Source organism: Chrysemys picta, chromosome 1 (genome assembly GCF_011386835.1).
Source record: "Chrysemys picta bellii isolate R12L10 chromosome 1, ASM1138683v2, whole genome shotgun sequence".
In the NCBI taxonomy this organism is placed as follows: Eukaryota; Metazoa; Chordata; order Testudines; family Emydidae; genus Chrysemys; species Chrysemys picta.
Genome location: NC_088791.1, coordinates 239,388,558 through 239,415,354, shown reverse-complemented (window position 1 = coordinate 239,415,354; position 26,797 = coordinate 239,388,558). Strand labels below are relative to the sequence as shown.

At 44.4% G+C, this 26,797-nt stretch overlaps 1 protein-coding gene across 2 annotated transcripts in view; it reads right to left on the bottom strand.

The window, feature by feature from the left end:
• Positions 1 to 19,546, bottom strand: part of SLC9A4 (solute carrier family 9 member A4) — a 54,414-nt gene extending 34,868 nt beyond the window's left edge. Inside the window, exons 1-4 of one of the 2 annotated variants that reach the window (XM_008166997.4) lie at positions 18,811 to 19,546; positions 12,991 to 13,454; positions 5,464 to 5,723; positions 1,327 to 1,544 (exon numbers count right to left, since the gene is read on the bottom strand). In XM_008166997.4, the coding sequence (XP_008165219.2) occupies positions 1,327 to 1,544; positions 5,464 to 5,723; positions 12,991 to 13,454; positions 18,811 to 19,069 (1,201 nt within the window). In that variant the 5' untranslated portion in view covers positions 19,070 to 19,546. The remainder of the gene's footprint in view (positions 1 to 1,326; positions 1,545 to 5,463; positions 5,724 to 12,990; positions 13,455 to 18,810) is intronic. The other variant, XM_065580933.1, reaches the window with a different exon arrangement.
• Positions 19,547 to 26,797: the final 7,251 nt, after the last annotated feature.

Sequence of the window (26,797 nt, the reverse complement as noted above, 5' to 3'; positions counted from 1 at the left end):
CTACTGCTGGGCCACATAGAGGACGTCAATCTACTATTGCTACCAGTTATTCCATTAGCTCAAGTGGCAGAGGTCTGTGAGGTGGATCAAAAGGTTCCAACCTGTCTGATGACCACGTAGGTCCCAATATGATGGAATTTCTGTTTTTTCAGTTTGCTTTATTTAAAAAACATAGATAACGGCACACTAAAATCATGCATTAAGGTTGCAAAATCGAGTACTCAGAAATTAAGAAATGCCAGACTTAAGGTTGCCTCTGCAACCTTAATTTGCCCCCTTGTGCATATGCATTATGGTACAATCTTTAATTACATGACACATACTATGTTTTCCATAGGAGCCCTGTTTCATTCAGTGATATATAAATAAATTCAAATAAGGAATAATCGTGTCTGATTGCAATGTACTTACTGCCTAGTTGTTTTGGGAATTGTATTCAATTAATAGTAACACTTAAATTTACTTGATAAAAACACTGTGCCCAATGCTAGGATCTGGCTGGTTCAGGACCAGAGGGCATGGGGCAAAGTTAGCTGCACACTACCTCTCCACTTCCCCAATCCTGGGGTACCAGGAGCCAATTCAATTACCATAGTATGTCAGAGCAGCCTCAGGGCTGGATTAATAGCCAGGCATCATGAGTGTTCTGCCACAGCTTTTCCATTTTACCATATGACCAGCTCACCCTAACCCCTGGAGAGCTTGGGAAGGGCTGGGGTAAAGCTGGTTCTGTCAGTTTTACCTCACCTGGAGATTTCCTTCACCCATGCCATCCAAGCCAAGGGAAAGGCTTTACAGGAGCGGTGCCAAAGGGCCGGGATCTGGATTCACAGTGTATAGAACTTTATCTACTTTAAGAATAAATTTAAATAGCTAATATTCTCTCTCTGATTAAAATTGCAGAGAAATGTTCAAATTGCCAAAAATAGATAAAGAACCATCTTAAATTAACCACATTCTAAAATGTAACCATTATGAAGCCCACTTACCTGAATAAACACAGTAATAACATATGGCCAGCCTAAATATCAACATAATGATGGAAATGGTTTAATTTTACTTAAAAGTTTCCTTCGCACTGAATCACAAAATCCAGCTTCAGGTATTGACCTTTGGGTTGTTGTTCCTCCCCCGCGCCCGCCAGTTCAGTACTAATATTTGTGAAATTACCTGGTCAGTAAGACACACCTATTAACTCATTATTAAACAGGTTATACAAATCAGCACTACATTTCCTAGCCTACTTTTGCACTGATTACTTTCAAAGATGCAAAGCACCACATCTACCCAGGCTGGCTGTGTTAAAATGCAGTATTTGCCTCTTACTTAGCACACGCCAAATCAAGCAGAAGAGCAGAGTGAAGGAAACAAAGGCCCAGTTCCACTCGTGGTTCCTTCCAACTGTGGACACTCCCATGAACACGAAAATCAGGGTCTCGCTGACACTGCTCAGCATCTTCATGAAGTACTTTATGGTTGTGTAGGAATTCTGGGAAACATTCTCCTCCACATATTTTTTCATAGTCACTGCACATGCCGTCATCCTGTTCATTCAGAAACACCATGCAAAGCATTAGGTATTGGCAATGGTCATCTGTGTTTATTATCTTAAAAGAGAAAGGCTCCTCTAATCACTCCTACTTGAAGACTAGTTGAATCCAGACTGTCTGCTCATCTCCTTATTTGAGCCCACACATGGGCCAGATTCTGAGACCTTTCCTCATGCAATACCTTCCTCCTTAAATTGAGCCATTGATTTCAATGGGACTACTTGAGGAGTAAGGGACTGTGTAATGGTATGGATATTGCATCTGGCCCTATGTGTGTATCCCATATAGAGGAGAAGAAAAGGAGCCAGAGTTTGTCAACCTTACTCAAAGTGAGTCTGGTTCAAAGTCATTTTTGTTTTGAATGCACAACAAATACGAATAAAGGGGCAAACTCGTGGCTTTGCCACGAACACCAAGCAAGGAACAATGCATTGTCGTGCTGCCCTGGGAGCAGACGAGTCAGTGCCACACTCTGCCTCCCAGTAATCCCTCACTCTGGTGTGGCAAAGGAGGAACCCTGCATCAGCCCTACACCTGGCACAGAGTGTCCCCCACACACACCAGCTAGCCAGCATATTAGGGAGTGGAGACCTAGCTCCAATGATTCTCCACCCCTCCGTGCCCACTGCTGTCCATAAGCATCGCAGGAGGAAATGCAGCAACAGCGCTGCAAAGGCTGCTCTTTCCCTTCATAGCGATCCAGCTTGCATGGGGCAGTGAAGGGACACCTTACAGCTCCTTACTTCTCTGCTTGGCTGCATGAACCAGGCCACTATCTGGCCCAAACATATCAGTAAACAATGTGAGCCAGGCGCTGATACTATTACTCATACTAAATAGCACCTTACTCTCAGACTGAAGATAATGAGACTTCTTATGGAGTAAGGCACAGTAGAACCTCAGAGTTACGAACACCAGAGTTATGAACTGACCAGTCAACCACACATGTCACTTGGAACTGGAAGTACATAATCAGGCAGAAACAGAGACAAAAAAAAGAACACCCTCTTCCCCCCCAAAAAGCAAATACTGTACAGTACGGTGTTAGAGGAAAACTACTAAAAAAATTAAGGGAAAGCAGCATTTTTCTTCTGCATCATAAAGTTTCAAAGCTGTATTAAGTCAATGTTCAGTTGTAAACTTTTGAAAGAACAACCATAATGTTTTGTTCAGAGTTACAAACATTTCAGTTACAAACAACCTCCATTCCTGAGGTATTCATAACTCCGAGGTTCTCCTGCACTTCCTAGCATGAGTAGGAATATGGCAGATTTTGTGTTCTCTGTTAAATCAGCAGTCAGGCATTCTCCCAAGGCTTCCTCATTTCTGTTGTGTTCCCAAAGCTTAAAGGAAACTGTACGTAAATAGGCAGGTTGAATGCTAAACTGATAGATAGCCCAGTATGTCACCTAGCTGGTTTCCATCTATAACATTTTAGTCCTATCAGCCTTCTGCATGGCAATAGTTTTCTAATCTTGTGTGCTCAGAATATTCTGAGCGCTCCTCAGGTCTCCCATTCATTCCACCTAGACAAAGCTACAGGGTGCTCTGGAGGAACAGAAACATTCAGCAGGTCCCAGGACATTCAAAGACAAAATCAATAGACATTAATGTTTGATACTGTTGACTTTTCAAGATCTATGCATCATAAATTTTCATAACCCAAGTGGAAAATGAATGAATTCATCAATAATTCAATGGTGCAACAGTAAGTTCCCATCACTAAAATAAGCAATAATATATTTAATAGGCTAGTAAGAAGAGTAAACCCGGATTATATTAATATTATTTTATTACTAATAATTTCAATAAACTAATGACAATAAGAAGCATGTGAAATAAAGTTCTATATATTTTAAAATAATGAATATTCACAGGGGTGGTTTGTAAGGTTCAGGAAGACTGATCAAATCTATAACTGATTAATAAATTAGTATTCAGCTCTGATAGGACCTGATCTTGAAGTCAATGAGAGCTTTGCCAATTACCTAATTACCATATATTAGTGGGCAAAACATGGACCAGGATCTGGGTCATTTTGCAATGGGTGTAAATAGCTACACAAGATATAAAACAGTGGAGAACAGGATTAGAATCATATATACACTAATAATTAGATTGGATTAAGAAGCATCTAAATATTACATTATAAATGCACTTAGAGTATGAGGATAGGTGCTTTATATATGTATCTAATTAAACAATTGGGTTAAAATTTCAAACACAGGTACCTCAGATGATCCTGCAAGGTATGTGTGCATACAACAGCATCTTTGCACAGAGACTGTAAACTGGGGTTTGTGAACAAATCAGGGTCTGAGACGTGCAGTGAGAGCTAATGTAAAATTTTTGCACTCATAATGACAGTACACTTCTTTATGCATGTGCAATGTATTGTAGGTGCCCACGTTCAAACATTTGTCCCCATTAAGTGAGAATCCCCCCTGGAGGTAGCCTTCACTCATTCTGGGGCATCAGGGTCAGTGAAGTCCCATCCCCAGCTCATTCATGTGAGCTCAGGGCAAGAAAAAAAAAAACCTGGTGTTGCCAGCCCAGGAGTCAGAGATTGGACTCATCACCAGCCAGCAGAATTATCTATAGAACTGAGGATGAGGATGTCACCAGACTTCCACTTCTTCAGTTTTTACTTTGGTATTCTTTCCTCTCCATTGATTGTCTGTTTGCTCCAACTCCCTCCCACATCCTCACCTCACATTCCCTTTGCTGCCCCTCACTGTCTCTGCCCTCCATGTGCCTCTCCATTCCTCCCTCCATCCTTTCACTCTTCTTTCCTATCCCTGTCCTCCTTGTCATCCTCCCATCAATGTCCTCGCTCTCTCTCTTCCTTTGTGTTTACTGTAAATTATAATCCTTTCTGACCTTCCCTCTTCATCTCACACCTGTACATTCGTAACACATTTGGGACCAGTCATAGAACTATTGCAAGGTTACTGTAGTGAAGTGTCTGACCTTTAATCAATGGCACCGTTGCTCTTTACAGAGCATGGTGTATGCACCGATGAGTTCTCTGAGGGCTGCTGAGTCCAGTGAGCAAGTCACAGTCTCATCCACAGGTAAGGCACACCCACGTATTAGCAATGCTCTGAATCCGAGCAGCAGATTCCTTCCTCCTCTGACGCCAGTCATCACAAAGATTGATCCAGTTCTCCTTGCAATGCCTTGCTCCATCAACAAGCCGACTCTGTCAACCAGAGTGGCATTCTGCACTCCTTTCCCAGTCATTCAAAGAGATTCCAAGGATACTAAGTCATCTTTGCAAACATCCCAAAATCTGCAGTGGTCTACTTCTCTTTCTAGACCCTTTGTGACCCTTCGCTCTTTGGGATCCTGTAATCTGGCATTCACTTGACATGTCCAAGTCTTTTCTACTGATCAACATTCCCATGAATGACATACCAGCACGATTTAACACTTCCACATTTATCACCCTGTCTTGGCTTTTTAATGTGCATGTGTTTGTTTAATGCTTCTGACTTTTATATTTGGGCCAGATTTAGTTCCAAGTTACATAAAATTAATTTAGGTGTAATTCCACTTAAATCAATGGAGTTCAATTGATATACATTGCTGTAACTGAGAGTAAGATCTGGTCTATTATTCTTTGTTCTTTTGATATTAACAATGTTGTATATAACTACAACCCTCTCATAACATTATTGGGATGCCACATAGAAATAAATATTAGAGCATAAGTTGATCTGGTATCAGATCATGCTGTGTTTAAACAGATATATAAGCAGACCAGGTTGCACATTTAGGCCCATAAAGAATCACAACTGAAAAAAATGGGATGGGGGCAGCAGAAATCATTATACTAATCCCAAGCAAAACACCTTGTTAAGAATGGAATTCCACCCTGGGAGGCATTTGAAAATTCTTATTTGATACTCACGCCAGAATGCCTGAGATGTAGAGGGTTTCAGCAGACAAATATGACAAATAGCTGAACATGAAGACAAGCAGTGGTTCGATGGCAGAAATGTTCTGTGTAAATCGAGTCATGAATGCCGAAACAAATCCAAACACGATGCCAAACAGCACTCCGCCTAGTCCTACTACAAAGAAACGAGCAAATCCAGCAAGAACATCAACAGGTTCAATCTCTTCGTATCGGTGCATCTGGGTGAAGGCGATGAATATGTTATATAACACCTGTATGCAAAAATAATGGACAGCAAATTAGAAAACTTTCAAAACTAGATTTTCTCAATATTTTAGTGGTATGTGCCACACTGTATTATACTCATATTGCTTAGCAAAATTGTAGTTTAAATCTGAACATATCCTTAAGAGGCCCCAGAATTATCTACCTGGCTGGGATCCTAAAACTAGTGAAGAAATGGTACAAAATGCCAGTCAATGTGTCATATTCATCATGTTAAAACAGTAAGACAGTTAGGCTGGGACACCCCATGTGTGTGATATATGGAATGTATGATGTTTTCAGAAAGTACATGATGCCTCAGACACCATAAACTATGTAGCAAAGAAAGTGCTCAGAAGCACCGTGATGGGTGAAAATGTAAGAACTTAAGAATCAAATCGAATCGAATAGAACAGAAGCTAAGCAACTCCAGCTTCATACTGGTGATAGATAAACACTCAACTCATGGTTCAATATGCAATTGTTGTTATTAAATATACTAGAACTCTTACAGAACCAATTTTTATTACCTTACCTTAATAATATAGTAATTACAGTCTGTTGTGTGAAGGCTATTGATAAATTTGTACAGAGGATTTGTAAAAATGTCAAAAGGACACTGTCAAGGCACTTTTCAAAAGTTTGAAAATACTTTTTTTTATTCACTTATACTGGCCTCTTGGAGCTCGCTGGAAATTGAAATCTATTCCACTACTGTTACATCATTTTTATATTACAGATAACTAAAGCAACAGCAGCTGCAGTACAAGCTTCCCAACACTGCTACTGCTGAAAGGGTTATTCAGTCTCCAGGCCCATTCATTCTTCAACCTCTCTTTTGAAATTATCGCAGGGATTCCAGTTGTGTCAAGAACAATCATCCTCTTGGAACTGGATTGAAGCCATCAACTCCGCTGAACCATCCAATTCCCTATATATCGTACGTTAATGACATAGCAGTCATTCTCAAGGTAGGCACTACAAACCTATTAGTGATTTGACCTTTTTAAGGGTATAAATAGCTAATTAAATTATTTATTTTGGTTAAGGAGCTTGAAATACTGAAAAAATCGTTGTGAGGTTAGGTTGTAGATTATTCTCAGCACATTACACACTTGGTCTGTAGGGTTGATTTTGATTAACTATAGGTCAGATGCTTAATTATCATGCTTTTGTTATGAATAATTTCTATTCTGAAAAATGCATGATAAAATCTCCTTTGGGATATTCCATTTTCATTCACTTACCAAATGGCAACTGAAGTGTTCAGCAGGGCAGCATGAGGGTATTGATTAAAAATATGTAAGAGTTTTTGACTACTAGCTGACGATAAATCCTATTGTACCTGTTATCAATAAATATCAGTCATACCAGATTCATTTCCAGGTTTTAAAACTCAGTTTGGAAAAGTCTAAAGTCACAAATTAGCCACAATTTTTGCTACTGATAGCATTAGTCCCTAACACTGTCCTGTTTAAAACAAGCCAAAAAGTCTTCACATATCTGGTGTTCTTTAGTTTTTTTCTTTGCCTAACAAATTTCAGAAGGCTATTTAATGAGATTAAAGGAGATATTTGCTGGTCAAAGGCTCCAACTCATTAAAGATGATAATTATTCCTCAGATATTATCTAGCTCTAATTGCTTCCTGGGAACATTTAACCTTGTGCTGTCATACAGTAGATTCTCAGGGATACTCATTGTTACTAGGTGACAGGAAACACACAATAAAATGTTCTAGATGGCAGCTTCCTATAAATAAGGGTGATCCACTTTTCCAAACTGCAAAGTGTGGAACTGTGCTTCTCAGTAGCAGACCATTGAAGACTGGATACGAGTACATATGCATAGTTACTATACAGTACTTGAGTCACCGCAGTAGTTCTCTATGGGGCCGGCTCTAACTTTTTTGCTGCCCCAAGCAGCAAAAAAAAGCGCCGCCCCGCCGAGCCCCCCCACCCCGCCAAGCGCCGCCGGACCCCCCCGCCGAGCGCCGCGCCACCAGAACCCCCCCCCCGAGCGCCGTACCCCCGCCGAGCGCTGCGCCGCCGGAGCCTGCCGCCGGAGCCTGCCGCCGAGCGCCGTGCCGCCGGAACCCCCCTCCTAAGTGCCACGCCCCGCGCCGCCCCCCCCCGGCGGAATGCCGCGCCGCGCTGCACTGCCCCCCGCCACCCCAAGATTGGCCACCCCTTACCAGGTGCCGCCCCAAGCATGTGCTTGGTTGCCTGGTGCCTGGAGCCAGCCCTGGTTCTCTAACTACTCCCCGTTCCTTGATGATGACACTCTGTCTCCAGCATAGATTTTGGAAAGTGGGCAGTTGGTACCCAGGTGCTGATTGAGCACTATTGAGTTTAGAGCTGGGCAGACTGTTTTCAGGGAATAACTTCTAGCATTTGGCCCTTTTTCCTGTTCCTGAATTGTCCGTTGTCACACAATAGCATAATTTCCACGAGTGTGTTCATTGTGTGCATTCATTGCTAAATGCTTTATGCAAAAGTAATTCAGCCATATGTAAGGGGACTGTTGCCCCTTACTAACATTCAGTGGGGGTGTTTTGGTTGGCTAGCTCCCAGCACTAAAAGGGGAGGGGTTGATGGGAAATCAGGATCCTGAGACTGACAGTCCCCAGGAATAATGGCAAGAGGCCAATGCCCCAGGTCAGCCTGATTGACAGGGCGGGCAGGCTAATCAGCATGACAGGAGGCCGGGGGGGTCCTGTCCTCCCTGTGAGCTGGAATTGCCTGGGTCAGACAGAGTGGGGCCGAGCTAAGGAGAAAGCAGGGGCCCAAGCTAAGCTGGAGAGCAGAACCATGCCAGATCCAGAGGGGCCAGAGGCACAGCCACGGAGCCAGAGACGCAGCCCAAGGAGAGCAGATCCTGTGCTGGGAGCAGAGCTGCAGCCACAGAGCCAGGTGTGGTGAGCAAGTGGGGCCAGCCAAGGGGGGACCTTGGGCAAAGGGCCCAGCACAGAAAGACACCCCCAGCTAAGGGCCCTTGCAGGCCAGACCGGGAGGGGGACTGTAACCTGACGAGGGGCTGACGCTGGGAAGAAGGGTCCCACCACTCAAAGCCCGGAGGTGTGTGGCCACCACCATTGCAAGTGTCCAACCCGCAGCATCCCTGCAGCACAGCCAGGGCCTGAGAAGGAAATCTGGGACCTACAAGGAACAGACTGCGAAGTGCCCTGATGTCCAGAGACACTGTTTGTGATGTTCCCTGCCACAGAGCGGGGTGATGTGTTTTCCTTAAACCTTTCCCATTTTTCCTTATTCTTTTCTTTAGATTAATTGTTAATTAAACAACTTGTATTTGCTTTAAATTGTATGGAATAATCAGTGGGTCAGGGAGGTGCCCAGTGCAGAGAGGGTACCCCTGAGTGGGGACACCCTAGCCCCTGTCCTAGGTGACCACAGCAGGGTTGGGGGTTGAGCCCCCCAGGAATCCTGGGCCCAGCCTTGTTGGGGTTACGAGGACTCTGCCAGACAGGAAAGTGGAAGGGGAGCCCTCAAGGGCCGGGAGGCCTCTGGGTAAAGGAAGTGGGAGCGAGGACTCAGATCCTTTCGCTAGCCCACTTCACCGGGGTAGTGCAGAAGCCAGGAAAGTTCCCCACAATAGCAGGACCATTCCCCCGCTTACACATGGATTGCTCACTAACTATGCACTATGAGTATTTGCTAGTCACTTAAGTCACATGGCATTGTTTCTGTTCCATAAATGGATTACCATAATTATTTTAGTGGCAGAAAGGCCTGAATCAGCCTCTGGTGCTTTGATTCACTCAGAGAGAAGGCAGGGGCATTTTATGGAGAGGTAGCAGGTCTTATTTTAGGAATTTTTAAACCTGGTGCTTTGGGCTTTTGCGCAAAACCATTGTATTCTAGCTAAACACCTGGAGGGCTGCATTTTAAAATACCTGGCTTCTTTTTGACTGAGGGCAAAGACATAAACTACTGAAAGCAAGATTAACTGGCACTTTACATAAGATTTTATGAATGATTTCCTTTGTCGTGTGCACAAAACAAAATTGGCTTTGTGTGCTGTCTTATTTGTGAAAAGGCAGAGCAGCATGCTTCCCAGTGTTGAAGAATTGCCACTTTTAGGTCTGTTGTTATACAGAGAGATTGAAGTGTTCTTCTACTGGTTTTTGAATGTTATGATTCCTGATGGAGCTCAGACTACCAAGGCTGCTGCATGTTCCTTCCACTCTGAGGGAAGGGCAAACTAGGTAATGAGCTTACATTGGTCACGCTTCTGACCAGTACAGGACAGTACCGTTCTGGGGTGCAAAGCTAGGGAGCTGGAGGGAATTGGCTGGAGATTCCCTATTGATGGTTCATGAATGTCTGGGAGATCATTCATGTAACTCAGTTGGGTGTGTCCTTGCCTGTGGATATCTGGGTAAATGCAGTGTCTGTCAGAGGCTTGTAGCTTGACATCAGCATCACAGCGTGAGAGACAACCCAAGCTGGTGGGTTTGGAGGGCTCAACAGTCCCACAGTCCAGGTTGCACCCATGGGATCCCGGCACAATGAGTAGAAGATATTTTATATTATATTGCAGTTTTCCTTTAAGACATCAATATTATAATATAATCAATATAATACTACGTTTATATTCTCTGATTAAAAGAAATATCTTAAGGATTTTGTTTGATAGAGGTTTTGAGGAAGGTTGAGAGTATTTGGAGAGTATTATTGGTAAAAAGGGGCTTTTCTACTGTTTTATTAAATGTTTTAATGGATTGACTGAGTTAATTTATTACCAGAGTATGGCTCTTATGTTGTGGTGTGGTCATTGTTATGTGATTATAAGTTTAAGTGTTATGTTAGGCAGCCTACAGCTTTTTGTAAGGTGTTCTTGTTGGTGTCTACATTGGGCTTGGCAAGCCAGTCAATTGACTAGTCAAGTAATGTGATTGACCTGTTAATTGACGGCCTATTATTTGACCCTGGTCAAATATTGTCAAATATTCCAGCAAGAATTCCCAGGTGCAGGTGGAGGCTTATCTGTTTGGTTGCATCATGGTGCCATTTTTTCATTTTCTAGTACATTTTTCATTGTGTTTTGCACTTCTCTGTGTTAAAATAACTCAGGTAAGGAACTTGTTTTTGTGATTAGGCCTAAGTATCTATCTAAGGATAAGCTTCATCGAGCACATAAAGTCTTATTCTTTTTGATTACCGTTCTAATAAATTAGTGGTTTAAAATGTTTGACCATTTTTGTATTATTTGACGATATTTGACCAGTTAATTGACCAATAATTTTTGAACCAGTCACAAATGCTCAAACCTACTCTAAGGCTAAATAATTTTGAAAAAATTATTCTCAAACTTGTTTTTGGCACAGTGCAACACAGGAATAACTTGAAAGGGTGATTTTAATATGTTCCAGTGGCTGCATCAGAGTAGACACTTGTATTATTCTGAAATCAAAATATATTATTCATTGAATCTTTACCTAGATGATACATTATGTATATAGCTCATTTATATTCATTGACTTTACCTCCCCACTCTCTGTAGACACAATTATGTTGCTAATACGTAGCTCATAGCAAGCAGTAGAAGAACTGGCTGATGGAAGTCTTGAACTTTCTCATGCAAAGAGTTCTTATGAAGATAATGGCACAACTTGAATGGGTAAAGTGACCATGATTTAGCCTCCAGTCACTTAAATAGGAATATTTTCCAAACCATTATTCCAATTCCACAGTTTTTTAGGGATTTTTTTCCACTAAAGTAGTAAATTTTATATATATTTCTACTTTAAATATCACATATTTACATAAGAAATGGCAATATAGCCATTTCTTGTGTAAAATGCAACCACAGCAGAACTCTTAACAGCTTTTCCTGAATGTAGAATTCAAAATTTCATTCAACCCGATAAAAATGTAGTGTCTTTTTTAAAAGCTACTGTTATAACAAAAGGACATCAGTCATTAGTGCACTACCTCATAAGCAATGTACATACAGATTTAAGTAGCAAGGATTTATCACATGCATCATTAACTTTAAAATCTTTTCATCCTGACTGGGGAATCAGGAGCCTGTGATCATTTCATAACAATTAGGTCTCAAGAGATCAAATTAGTTTCCTCCTCTCCCTTTTTAAAATCACTCTTAAAATACCATGGGCTATGAAGACTTTCAACAATGAACTCTGCAAGAGTCTTCCAACACATCAAATTTCCCAGAGCACTTGATGTTCAAGCAGTGTCTGAATTGTTTTTGACTGTGTTCTGGACTCCTGTGTTTTAGATTCTAAAAAGACCCAAAGCATTTAATAAGACCATGATTGAATTTTAGCACAATTAGTCCTATTGATTTCAGTGGGACAACTTGCATGCTTAAAGTTAAGCAGGTACAGAAGAGTTTTGCTAGATCAAGGCCTAAGGCCAGAATTTCAAAAGTGACTAGTGATTCTGGATGCCTCATGTTTTGGCAGAGCTGGTTGAAAAACAGGGAAAGACTTTTACAAATACGTTCCTTTTTTTGTCATAAAAATTCAGGTTTTGTTTATTTTTCTTCCAACACCACTTTTGAGTCAGCTTGACAGACCTTAAAGGGATTGATTCTCAGAACGAGATGAGCACCTGCCCTTTGAAAATCAGGCCCTTTTTAAGTTATCTCAATTTGGGGACCCAGAATTCGAGACACCCAAAATCACTAGTCTTCTTTGGAAATCTTGGCCAGAATTCTTTGAAGCAGAACCAATTCTTTTATTTGCTTGCACAATACCAAGAAAATTCTCGGCGCTTACGGTCTGACCCTGCCTCACTGATTCAATTATTGTGTGGCCATTTGCATCAGCTGGAGCAGGATCAGAGTTTACTGAATAATACATACAAAATATGATTCTCCTCTCACTTCCAGCAGTGCTATAAGCAGTGGATTTTTTTAATGAATTAGTCCAGTGTTTACCATCCGGATGTGTTATGTGAGTACAGTGCCTAGCACTATGGGGCTCTGATCCCTGATTAGAGCCTCTAGGCACCTCTGAAATATACACATTATTATCATCATCAGCAATCAATAACTAATAAATTAGAGTGACCAGATAGCAAGTGTGAAAAATCGGGACAGGAGGTGGGGGATAATAGCCACCTGTATAAGAAAAATCCCCAAATATCAGGACTGTCTCTATAAAATTGGGACATCTGGTCACCCTAAAATAAATGCATTTCCAGTGGAGTTCCTTCTGTTTCTCCTCTACAACCAACAGAAACTCTGCCTCTGCAATGTGAGGAAAAAATGAACAGCAAAAGCAAACTCACCACAGTAATTCCATCATTTAGCAAAGACTCTCCAAATATCATCATGTAAAGTTGCTCATTAACAGAGGCCTCTTCAAAAACAGCTAGTGCCGCCACGGGATCCACAGCTGAAATCAGGCTGCCAAAGAGCAAGTTCTGCAGCAGGTTAACATCAGTGAGACCAAAGGCTTCGATCTGGCAGATCCCATAGAGAGAGAGTCCGATGCCAAAGGCATTCAGGAGGGATCCCAGTACAGACCACCACAGGATGGACACAAAATTTTCAAAAAAGGGGCGAGTGGGCATAAAGTACCCCTCCTCCAGGACAATGGGTGGGAGGAGATACAGGAAGTAAATGTTGGTAGTCATAACTGGTGGGGATTTGTGATCAGTGCCAAAAATGATTGCTCCAACCAGTGCCCCAATAACTATCAGAAGGCAGCATTCCGGCATGAGGCTTGGCAGTCGGTGGTAGAGATGGAAACCTTGAATAAAACATGGGAAAATGAGCTGAGTTGAAAAGGTTTTCATGCTGCCATATTGCCAACTCTTCCTCACTCTAGACAGAGGTTTCCCCAACTTGCAATACTTTGCACTCAGAAGGCCAAGTTCTACCCTTGGTCACACTAACATAAATCCGTACAAGAGTGGGGGGCTAGCCCCAAGTCTTTCCGGTACCCCGTACCCACTAAAAATCTCTTGGGTGTTTTTTTGTTTGTTTTATTGTGGTTTTTTTTTTTTACAAAAATACCAATTTTTATGACCATGGTTTCACTATTTTCCATTTTTGATGTGAACAATTTACAACCATAGAAGTGAGATAGCAGCCAATGAACTATGAACAGGTAATTCCATATTGTACAGTCTGGGGTTTCTTGCCCCTTCCTCTGAAATATCTTGTTCTGTTCACTGACAGAGACAGAAGATTGGATTAAATGGGCTATGTGTCTAGTACAGTAATTCCTACATATGTGGAACAGAGAAATTGGTCTCCATACCTAGCAGTCATTGACATCACTCACTGCTGAGATAACAAAATAATCAGCTGAACATGAGGTCCCAGTGCAACGCTGTGGCCAAAATGGCTAATGTGATCCTGGGATGGATAAACAGGGAAATCTTAAGTAAGAGCAGTAGTGCAAGCAGGGCGGTACTCTCCAGTATGTAGTACTGGCCAGAGATTTTTAGCGGGTATGGGGTACCGGAAAGACTTGGGGCTAGCTCCTGCCTCCAGAGGTGGGGGTGGTGCTGTGCTCTGCTCTTTAAAGAAGCAGAACATGGCTAGGGAGGGCATTCATTCTTTATATGGCTTTAACAGCATAATGCTTATGCTAACATACTTAAACAAAGGCATATGTATTGTGTGTTAAAATGGTCAGGAGTCCTCAAGAGGAGAGGCGTGGGGAGTAGGGGGACACGGAAGGTGTTTAAACAGTGTTTTTTATTCTGTTTCTCCGCATTGGTCTGAATGATCCATGGCATTCATACTGCATCACATCAAGTCCAAATCATTAGAGGAATGCCTCTGCCTGCACTGACCAGGGGATGTTTGGATTCTGATGTCAGCCCAGTTCTGCAGCCTGACAGGAATCAGGTGTAGTCCCCAGTGTACCTAGAATTCTTTGCAGCCAAACTAGTCTAACATGCATTTTGCTAACTGGAACTGGAGCAGCAAAACAAAGAAAACAAATGCCTCATTGTCCAGCTTTGTGTGTGAGAGAACTATAAGTGAAGATTATAATGCTGGACACTGATGACCTTAAACCAGCAGCCTCAGGATTCTGCCAAGAACTTTGCTAAAAATATGTTCCTCATCTTATCAACGGAGCTAAGACTTATCACACATCTGCCAACCTTTATTCGAATGATGCTTCTTCTGATCTGACAGCTCAGGCAGTGTCAGTATCATCTAGAACAATTTGCAAACTTGGAATCTAAATCTTAACCTTAATCGTTTGATCAATCCCATTGAAGACAATGGGACTATTTGCATGACTATGGACTGCTTTTGTGGTAAGAGTTTCAGGAGTCTGTTTTGTTCCTATAAAGGATGTTGAATCTCCCATTGAATTGCAATGTTTGGGTACAATATCATAATGCAGTTTAGGATACAGTTCTACTTAAAATTTGTCTTTTAATAAGTCATACATATGCTGAAATGACTCCTCACCCAACTCCCATATTTCATATAAACAGACTGACTACTACATATTTTTGGGGAAAGTGAGTAGTTAAGCATGTTTGTATATACAAACACCCATTTCATCACTGTACTGGAAAATATAGCTGAACTTAATTTTCTATGGAATTTGAAGAAAGTTTAATAGCCCCAATTGTTTTCTCTGTTAATCAGTGTGAACCTGAAAAAATTGCATGCCTTCTAAGGGAACAGAATCAGTCCACACTTACTGAAAACAAAAATTCTTCCAACTGGTGTTCAGAAGAGTGCTACAAGACACATACATAACCTCATGAGCAGAGAGCAGAAAGGATACCCTCCCACATTATGACCAGAAAAATAATAATAATAAATTAATAATAATAATAAAATTTCAAAAAGGCAGAGGTTCCCAGATTTGCAAACCTAAAAACCTGTGTTATGCTTTAAACCACCTCAGCACATACCAGGTTTATGAACATTAAAAAGTTAACTGCAAAGGAACACTGAAGCCCATTAACCTGAATGTGTGCCAGCCAGTATGCCCTCACTGACTAAAGGTGCAGTCATACCTGAACAGCTAAAAATTAGCCTTGCCCTTTTAGGTTAAACGGAGTCATGTCACTGGCTCCATCTCTTTGTTACATAACAGATAACAAAATCCAGTGGGGCATGGTGCTGGCACTTAGGGTCTCAGGTACATGGTGTGATTTTTCAGAATCTCTTTTGGGAATAGTCATGTAGGTTAAATAGATAGTACTTATGATTATGCTATTTCTATGCATGTATATTCATCTTGGTATCTGAAGTTATGAATATTAACTATGTTTCCTACATGTTTGCTCCTGTGGTAATGCCCACAAGGTATTTAGCCAGCACATGAAGGGACAAGTCAAGTTGAATGGCCCATTAAGGAACACTTAGCTCACAATGGACCCTGGAAAACGCCTGTCTACACTCAATGGACTTTTTGTGAATGTTCTAACTAGAATATGGGGGGGTGGGGGGGAGATGCTGTGATGGACATGTAACTTGCCCATGTGATTCCAAACATCAGCTTTCACAGTAAGAACAGATTTCCCTTTAGTTGGCACTTGGCAGGAGCTAAAAGGCCCTGGCCTGGAAACATATCCATTTTGCCTCTTTTCTGCTCTGGCCCTTTTTCCTGCTTCAGCCTCTGGACTATGAACATATACTAATGGGAGCATTCTAACCAAGGGACTGAGGACTTTAAGGTAGTCTGGAGCCTTGATATTCCTTGATCCTTTGCAGATGGATTTATGAGTTGATTATGGTATACAGACTGTTCTAGCCTCATTGATTGCTGATTTCCCCCTTGCAATGGATAAAGATCAGATGTCTGCTGACTTCCTACAAGTCAGCAGCCTTTGATACCTGTGATATAAGCAACATAGCCCTTGCAGGAGAGGTTTTGTTCTTTCCTCTCCAAATGTCAAAGCCTGTTCCCATTGAACTCAATAGCAAAACTCCTTTTGATTTCAATGGGAACAGGATTTGGCCCCAAGAGATCAGAGAATGTGATTTTGATTAATTGCTTATGTCTAGAGACAGTTCTCATGCATGTTCTGCCAGACTGATTTTGATTGCCTCTCCTGTATGTCATGCTGAGGAAAATAATAAAACAATTTGGGCTGTAGTTCTATCAAGATGTACATGGCACACACAGTTCTATGCCTCTTTTCCATCAAACCCAGACGGTGCAGCATCTTTGCTTTCCTAGTGCCTGGCAGAGAGCAATACTTAGATAAAGGCAAGCTGGCAGAAGCTTAGTTTGGACATAAGGGAAGCTCTGATAGGGAAAGTGGGGTGATTGACCTTCCTATCCTTCTTTCCTTTAAGAAGTTTTCAATTTGGGGTGCTGCTGGATCCTCAATGAGACCTGGAAATACAGGTGGCACCAGGGGCCCAAAGCATCATTTTAGACAGGTATGGGGGGTGTTGGAGGGGACAGGGAGAGCGTGGGGGCCCTGGGATGGGGGCGGGGCAGAGTCACATGGAGGGTCACGTGGAGAGGTCACGTGTCCTCCCTTGTGTCCCTCCCATGAGTGCAGTACCGTCAAGAAATTATTTCTACTTGCGCCATTGAGTAGGAGCAGAGAGGTTATTTTACCTCTGTATTCGACACAAGTGTGACCGCTGCTGGAATATTGTGTCCAGTTCTGGTGTCTACAATTCAAGAAAGATGTTGATAAATTGGAGAGGCTAAGAGCCATTAGAATGATTAAAAGATTAGAAAACATTCCTTATAGTGGTAGACTCAAGGAGCTCAATCTAGTTAATTTAACAAAGAGAAGGTTAAGGAGTGACTTGATTCTAGTCTATAAGTACCAACGTGGGGAACAAATATTTAATAATGTGTTCTTCAATCCAGCATAGAAATGTACAATCTGAACTAATGTCTGGAAGTTGAAGCTAGACAAATTTAGATTGAAATAAGGCATACATTTTTACGTGACAGTAATTAGCCATTAGAACAAGTTACCATGGTTGGTGATAGATTCTCCTTCACTGACAATTTTTAAATCAAGATTGGAGGTTTTTCTGAAGGGTATGCTCTAGGAATTATCTTGGGGAAGTTCTATGGCTGTGTAATATATGATGGAAGAATAGATGATCACAGTGCTTTTGGCCTTGGAATCTATGAATCTATGAACAAACAAGGATGCAAATTGGTGCTGATTTTGATGATGGTTTTACACCTATCAACTATTCTATGGGAATTTTCAGAAATTATATGTGAGCTTTTGGGGCAGGACTATATGATTGTGCAGCACCTAGCACAGTGGTTCCCAACATGATTGTGGACTTGAGGAACTAATATATAAATGCTAATTAATAAAAATAAAATATTACATATAGGATACATGATGACTAATATTTGTTATAAATATGGCCCCAAAACTACAAATAGTATTCTCTCTGTCACTCTCATTTGTACATAAACATGTATATACTTGTAGAATATATATGTGCGGGTGTGTGTGTGTGTGTGTGTGTTTGAATAATATAGTATGAAAGTGTGTTTATATTCATATGATAAATTGCATTTATCTTGTACCCTGACCACTAGCCTACATTCTGCCCATTAGTCCATCTCCTTCAGGACAACCTGTAAAATTCCATCCGAGCAATTTCAATTTCAAAATATCTCCAGGGAAATGTTTCCTTCAGTTCCCCTGAGCTTGAGCAAAATTAAACAGGCCTGAAGTTCAGGATAAGCAATACTCAATCCTGCATGCTGCACCTCTGACTGCTATCTTGTGACATTTAAAGGTTAAAAACAGCTGAAGAGGGGAGACTGCAAGCTTCCCCCTGGGACAGACAGCACTTGCTTGTAGCCTAGAAAGGTCCTGGGTTAGCAAACTTTAAAGTGTGACATTGTTATTAATGGAAAAGCGATTTTAGGACAGTTTCAGAGGTCTTACATGTTATCATTTATGACATTTCTCTGATGCCTACACAGCTGGCTTTATGGTAACTAAGCCATCTGGTTTTTCCAGCAGAGTACATACAAAAAGCAGTCCCAATCATTTAAAAACTCTCTCATACATTTGTAAAATACTTTCGCCATAAACATGTTGTACTGCTTGCTTTAACTTCTTACCTACAAAAGATTTTTTTTTCCAAAATAGAAAAACCTTACCTTGCCACTTTCTACTTACCTATTTTTGCAAGAGATGCAAGAAGTATCCAAAGTGTAACTTCATAGGGAATTTGCACGTAGTTATAATCCACTGTAAAAACATGCAGTCTCTCATCCTGAGCAGAGCCCTCAGCATCATGATGGTCAGGCTTGTACTGAGTTGAATTACTGCTCAAGGTGGATAACTCAAAATAAGTAGCAGCAAAAGGACACTCCAGAGACAATAGCAACAGCAACCAGTTCAAAAAATTAACACGCCTAAATATCTGAGAGCCCATGATTGGGGCTGAAACTTTCTTTTATACTATGTGTAGCATGTACTGTATGCATGAATGTATGTAATATTATCTGCTTTCAGTCTGCACTGACCCTAGCCCTCAAGATTCCCTCAGGAAATTATCTGTCATGTTATCACTTTAAAAATCCCAACATCAATGTGTCTTTCTGTTTTTGAATTACCAGAAAGATCTGGAGTACAGATGAAGACACAAGTATTTGCAGGCTTCTGAAATCCAGATAAAAACCTTCAGCAGCCTTGCACTGTTCAGGAATAGCCTCTCTTCCCCAGAAGATTTTTTCTTGCTCTAGGCTCAATAGTTTTCCTTGTGCCAGAGAAAACTAGACAATAATGAACAGAACTCATTCAACAAAGACCACAAGAGTAAAAAGAATCCCAGGGTTCAGATCCCAGTATGCTGAACAGATAGGACTGCCAGCTCCATGCCTCCTCTTCCTGCCCTCTCTTTCTCCTTCATGTACTCTGTGTGGTCAAGGCACCTGGTAGCTGAAGTACCTGATTAATTGTATTCACTCACTTCACTGTAATCAACCACTTCAGATGTAAATAGACTCTTCAGAGGTTCCGTTAGTGACATCTAGTGGACATCCACAAAGATTGTACTCTTAATTTATAGTAAATTGATCAGTACAATTTGCTGTTTCTTTTACATCCATTAAATATATTGACACTAAGCTTAACACGATAGATAGTAATGATATCACAGACACAACATTGGCATTTAGTACAAGTACTTAGCTAGTAGATCTCTGATATATGGAGGTGGGTCTCTCTGAATCCATCCTTCCTGTTGAAGCTGTTGCATGTTGTACAAAATGTGCACGGAAGCAGGGACTTGCACTTGGGTCTCCCACATCAGAGGTAAGTACCCTAGCTACCATACTATAGAGTCATCCTGGCGTGCTCTTGGCCCAATTAATGTTTTAATATTTCATACATGGGACAGCTTCAACAGGAGAGACTGAAAGAAACTCAGTCACAATATCCCATAGCCCAGTGGTAAGGGCACTCACCTTCAAGATGGGTTCACATCAAAGCCCTACTCCACATCAGGTAGAAGGGGCATTTGAACCTGTGTCTCCCACATCCTGGGTGAGTGTTCTAGCCACTGGGGGGCTAAAGGTTTAAGGGAGGTGGCACCATCACTTTCCCCTCCTCAATTTTCACAAGAGAGGGCTTAATGTGCCTAGCTCCAGGAGAGGAGGATTTTCTGCTATTAATCCCAACCAGAAGCAGGCCCCCTGCTTCAGTTTGGATTTAGGACCTTCAATCCCTTTGAAGGGCAGGGTTTAGAACCCACCCTGCTCCTTGGTATTTCCTATTGGCTAGTTTAGGTGGCTCCCCACTCAGCTTGAGGGCTTTTGTGGGTCTCCCCATACATTCTATAGGGAGCCTAGGCACCTAACTTGGGGGTATGGATTCCACTAAGCAGCAGGGCATCTAAACATTAGGACTTGCTTTGATGAGTCTAGTCCCCTTTGTGGATCTAGCCTGAAATGTCTCCCATCAGTGGCGGATTAGCCATTGGGCCAACGGGGCCTGTGCCCAGGGCCCCGGATGTTTGGGGGTCCCCTGGAAAAATGGGCACCCCCTTGCCCCAACCCCATCCGCCCAGCGCTCCTGCAGGGAAGCAAGGGAAGCCCCTGTGTCCTGATCCTGCTCCCCGGCAGGAGCACCAGGCAGGGGTGTTGAGGGGACTGCAGTCGGAAGGAGTGGGGAGGGGCCCCCACTTGCTCTGGCCCAGGGCCCCACATACCCCTAATCCACCTCTGTCTCCCATTAATAAACAGATACCAACCCCAGGGTCACCATAGGCATTGTGGCAGCAGCACAATCACGGAAACATTAACTCGGAACAAAGGTATATTCAGGACTGATTTAAAGTCTGTTTCTTCTACAGGTGAGAAAAATCAAAATGAGATTAGGTGACTTGGAGAAAATCTGACTCAGAGGAGAGACCGAATGAAGAATAATGCCTGGCTGTCAGGCTTGACTGTGTAACCAGGCTAAAAGTGCTCAGGAGCAGATAAGCCCCAAAAAAATACACAGTGCTGGTTTCTGTGTTACAGAAAATCACATCTTGCGAATGTAGCTAAGGAGATTATTGGGCACCTCTGTTTCCAAGTCATCCTTAAAGATTCGCTTGCAAAAACTATTGAAGAGCTCAATCTCATTCTCGATACGCTCTGAGTTTAAATCCTCCGGGTAGCTGCTTGCTAAGTTTCAAGCATGCCTGTTTAGGCCTTCCCTTGTAGGACTTTTCAGCTTCTCGCCTGTCAAAAAGTATCTTTCTTTCAACTCCGCAGTTTATAGTCCAATTGTGTTAATATGGTGTCTAAAATGGGGTTTAAAACCTCACATGTAAAAACTTTTTGGGGATCTGATGACTTTTTGTTCTTTGCAAGTTTTCTTGGCATTAATTTCCTGTGCTGAAATCATTGCTCTCTGAATCATGTGACTATTCCTAACATTTCAGCCTGGGAAGCAGCAGCTTCCCTAAATGTAATGAACCTAGAAGCGCATGTGACGATTTTCAGAGTGTCCAGGACTGTGAGTCACCTTGTTACTCTCCTGCCTCCACTGAGAGAGTGAGACTTGCTTGTGCTTAACTGGCTGACACCTCCAGTCTGTTAGCCACCCAAACACTATCCTCTGGGCTCTGCCAGACGTTCCTTTGCCTTGAAGATTAACAATAGGTGCAGTCCCATCCCTGAACAACTTTGAAGCATTCCCCTGTAGTTCCCAACCCCATCTCCACTGAACACTCCCATTAATACCAGGTCTGCTGCCTCCAAGGGAAAAGCGTACTCACCAACTTGAACAATTTCACTCAGGAACAACTCCTTGTATAATACCACAGCACTGAGATATACTTATAGTGAAAACAATATTCACTTTATTATCAAAGGTTCAAGATTCAAGAGAGAGTGAGTAAGGATAATGGAAACAACAGGTTACATATAAAACAAAAATATAACATACTTTTTCAAGACTAAACTTAACAGGCTATCCTCCAGTCTAAATAAGTTTATTTCACCTCAAACATCTTCTGCAGCATTTTTAACCATGTATGATTGAGATCCCATTTTCATGAATGTAAATGAACTGTTCATTTACTTCCTAGATGCAGGAGGAAAAGGGCATCCTTTTGCCTTCTCTGTATAACCCCCAAAGTTCATTTTTTGTCCCCAGAGTAAGGAAGACCCTCTCCTGGCTTATTTTCCACTGAGCGGACTCCCTGTTGATTTCACATTCCCCAACTGAATTTATATGTAAATAGGGCTTCCCCTATGGGGCTTACAATGCTTAATTTACATGTGACCTGAAAGAGATTGGTGAATAAATATCTTTGTCTGGCAGAAACCTGTGTGTCACTTCTGCCTTAATATACACTTTAGAAACATATTTTCAACATACATATATAACTCCTTAGGTAGTATCTGTGCATGCATTTCACAATGAGATTAATGACCAGCATAACCTGGCTTTAATTTAAGATCTCACATGATATTCTTTGGTGAATCAATCTCTACATACCAGGAGCAGGATAGTCTTGTAAACCAGTTGCCATTGAGGGATTTATGGGTCAGGCACTATAATTCTAAGAGGGGGTATTGAAGGCCACCAACTAAACCAGCGAGTCATTTGAATGTCAAGATCTGGAATCTGCAATTCTTTGGCTCGCAATGTTGATTTCTGACCAGAGAGTATACCACATCTTGACCAAGCCGAAAACTGAAAACTCTGAAATGTTCATTTGCAAGCTATCAGTTTCCAAGTTAAATTCTGGCATAAGGTTGTGAAGCTTTAGTATTGGCTAAAGGATCAAGAACACCCCCAACATGTTTTCATAGTAGATACATTGCCTCTACCCTTCCTAGCCATCTTTGCAAGCTTTGGCATTTTACTGTAACACTAATATGCTCTTTAAATACGTCCCAACAACTAGCAGAAGCAGAAAACAGGCTAAACGATCTTTGAACAATTCCAGAAAATAGAAAAACTTGGGGCACAAGCCCTGCAGCAGCTTTTCCAACAAGACTCAGAGAGTGGGCAGCACATGGGATGAAAGACTGCTGAAGCCAATTCAGAACACCTTTATATGCTGCAGTCATGTTAGCTTCATTAGCAAAGCTTTGTCCCTTGCAGCCATCTTTTTTTCAACTTCTTAAAAATAACCTCTGTAATACCTTCCCCTGTTTTGATGCGGCTATCAGTGAAATCTACAAAGCATTAAAGGGGGCCCTGAATACACCATTTGGGGTCCTAAAAGGGGCTCCAGATGGTGCATTCAGGGCACTAATGCAGCTTAGGGTGCACAGAGATGACAGAAGTGAAATATCGGGACGCGGGGGGGGGGGAGGGCGGGGGTGGAGCCAAAAAACATCACAACAAGCCCCTCCCCTGTGCGCACCTGGACCCCCCCCCGCACCCAGCGCCAGAGGGTGTGCACAGGCCACATCCCCCAGCCCCCTCCCTCCGCCCACTCTCGGCCAACTGCCACTCGTCCCCTCCCGCTCCGCTCGGAACGTACCAATGCTGCAGATGGGGGTGGGGAGCCGATGGCCAAACACACGCCTCCCCTCACACCCCGCACTGGGGCTGGGCCAGCACGCGTGGGAGAACCCGCCCGACGGGATGCCGGGCTACTGGCTCTTTAAAGGGACGGAGAAGCGTCTGGTTTGCAGCTGGATTGCGGTGCCCACAGGTGCAGCCCCATGGCCCTGCTCGAGGGCCGGCCCCGAGAGCCCTGCCTCCACCCCGGCCTCCCCATGGGTCTCTCGTCCCTGCAGCATCATCACCCCACCCCGCACGGGCTACCCAGAGCGGCATCGGACCCCACCCCCGTCCTCCCTCCCAGAGCCTGCCTGGCACAGCCCCCCTGCAGTGCTAGCCTCAGGATCCAGCAGGCAGGTCCCGTCTGGGGACCCCAGCGCCCTGCGCCCACTTACTACTGCACTCTGGGTCGGTGCAGCTCTTGCACTCAGCGAAGCACCGGTCCAGGTGCTTGGCGGCCAAGCAGAGGGTCCACTGCGCGGGCAGGAGCAGGGCAACTAGGGCGAGGAGCAGGAGGGAGAAGCGCGGCCGTGATGCAGCCAGGGCTGGCGGCGGCGGGAGGAGGGAGCGTCCCTCTGGCTCCTGTCCGCATAGCTCGCACACGGGTCAGGTTGAGGGGGGCAGGGGCGGGGGGGCTCGCTGCCAGTGCCTACAAGCCACGCCCCTGCCTCTGTGCGTGCCTGGGGAGTGGGGCTGCAGCACTCTGCCGGACGGTGGGAACGCAGCTGCACTGCCCCAGGGCCTGGAAGAAGAGGTGAGCGGTGCCAGCAGTGCCGGCTTGCCGCGGTCCCCCCGATATCGGGACAAAGTGCGTCCAGAACGATGTAAGGTCGGGACGCGGGACAAGTCCCCTAAAATCAGGACTGTCCCGATAAAATCGGGACGTCTGGTCACCCTAATGAAGCTCCAAATATACCACATGAGACACTAATTGAGGCCCCGAATTGTCCATTTGGGGCAGTAGACAGGATCTCCAAACACATTATTTGGGACAATGAACAGAGAAGGTTAAGGCCAGTGATGAGCTACCAAAATATTAACAACAGGTTCCCTCCTCCTCACCCCACGAGGGGGTTGTGCCTCCCCCACTCCTGCCCCATCCAACTCCCCATGTTCTTTGAGGGCCCCCCCCGGGACCCCTGCCCCATTCAACCACCCCTTCTCTCTGTCCCCGACTGCCCCTGACTGCCCCCCACCACCCCATCCATCCCCTGCTCCTTCCTGACTGCCCTCATTCAATCCCCCTGTTCCCTGCCCTCTGACCACCCCGACCCCTATCCATGCCCCCCCACAACCCCACGAACTCCCCTGCCCTCTTCCAACACCCCCTCCCTTCTCCCTGCCCCCTTACCGTGCTGCCAGGAGCAGCTCAGCCGGGTCAGGGTCTGGGTCCGCTCGGCCGGGGCCGGGACCAGCACCGTGGGGCCCGGGCCGGGCCGGATCCGCTCGCCTGGGACCAGGACCGGCGCCGCGGGGCCGACTCCCTGAGCCGGGCGGGCCAGAGCTGCTCGGCCGGGACCTGGACCGGCACCAAGGGGCCCAAGCCGGGCCGGCCGGGACCGGAACCGGCGCCAGGGGACCCGGACCGGGCCAGAGCCGTTTGACCAGGACCGGCGCCATGGGGCCCAAGCCGGGCCGGGCCGCAGCCGCTCGTCTGGGACCGGCACCGGCGCCGCGGGGCCCGAGCCGGGCCAGGACCGGGTCGGGGCGCTCGGCGGGGGCCAGGCCAGGGTCAGGGGGCCGTGATGGAGGAAGCCGCTCGGCCAGAGCTGGACTGGGCTGGGCCGCGCCTCGCCTCCCTGGAGCCCCCCCTGTCCCAGCTTACCTGCCTGCTGCTTGTTTCAGGCTTCCCGCGAACATTTGAGGGGGAGGAGAAGGGGGGCGGAGCATTCACGGGAGGAGGGGGAAGTGATCTGGGGCCGGGGACGAGATGGACAGGTGCCCGAGCTTTTGTTAAATTTAAAAGCCCTTTTAGAGCCGGTTGTTGCAGAACAACTGGTTCTAAAAGGGCTTCTAAATTTAACAACCGGTTCCTGTGAACCGGTGGGAACCGACTCCAGCTCACCACTGGTTATGACAGAAGAAAAGAGCAAGAAGTTAAAAAAAAACACAAAACCTCAGACCTTTTATGGGCCTAGGCCCAGTTCCACTGGAACCATTTTATTCTGCCCTTTGCACTGCCTTAACTGCCAGAGTAACGTGCCCTGCACTTCCTGCTTGATATGGTGACATAGGAACATGAGGAGGAAAGTGTGTATGGGAGAGAGAAAAAAGAGTGATAGTTTGTAAACATCTTCTATTCCCTGTCCTTTTGGTACTGCTTACCACTCCCATGGAATCTATGGGAATTTTGACTAATGATTTGAGTTATGGAATGCTATGGACATCCATTTTTAGGCATCCTTTAACTGGAAAAGCTGGCTGCCAGAGGCTTGAGATTCCTGGCACTCTACAGCAGCAGACCTGCTCGCAGCCTGTCTAGGTAGTTGGTGTGGTGGCCATAGAGCTGCTCTGTAATAATCTAAGACTACTGTACACTGTATGTGGCCTGGTCGGCAAGGCAAAGTTACTGTTTACACCTATATTGCGTTATTAGACTTTCCTGTATGAATATATTCATCTAGCGCAATAGGGGGCTGCTGGGAACAAAAGCAAAAAGGCAATACAATGTCTGTAGCTAAGCGTTTTCCAACAAACACTCAGGAGGCCGTTATAAGACAATGGCTGTGCTATTAATGGTGAAGATGATTTCCAGGCGCCAGTAGGGTTGCCAACTTTCTACTCACACAAAACCGAACACCCTTGCCCCACCCCCTGCCCCACCCCTCTGAGGCTCTGTCCCTGCATCACCCCTTCTCTGAGGCCCTACCCCTGCACCACCCCTTCTCTGAAGCCCTGCCCCATATTCAGTCCACCCCACCTCCATCGCTTGCTCTCCCTACTCTCACTCACTTGCTCATTTTCACTGGGCTGGCACAGGGGGTTGGTGTGGGATGGGGTGAGGGCTCTGGCGGGGGGGGGGGTGGCTCCAGGGTGGAGCCAGAAATGGGGAGTTCTGGGTGCGGGAGGGGGCTCCAGGCTGAGGCAGTGGGTTGGGATGCAGGAGGGGGTGAGGGCTCCAGCTCTGAGGTGGGGCTGGGGATGGGGGGTT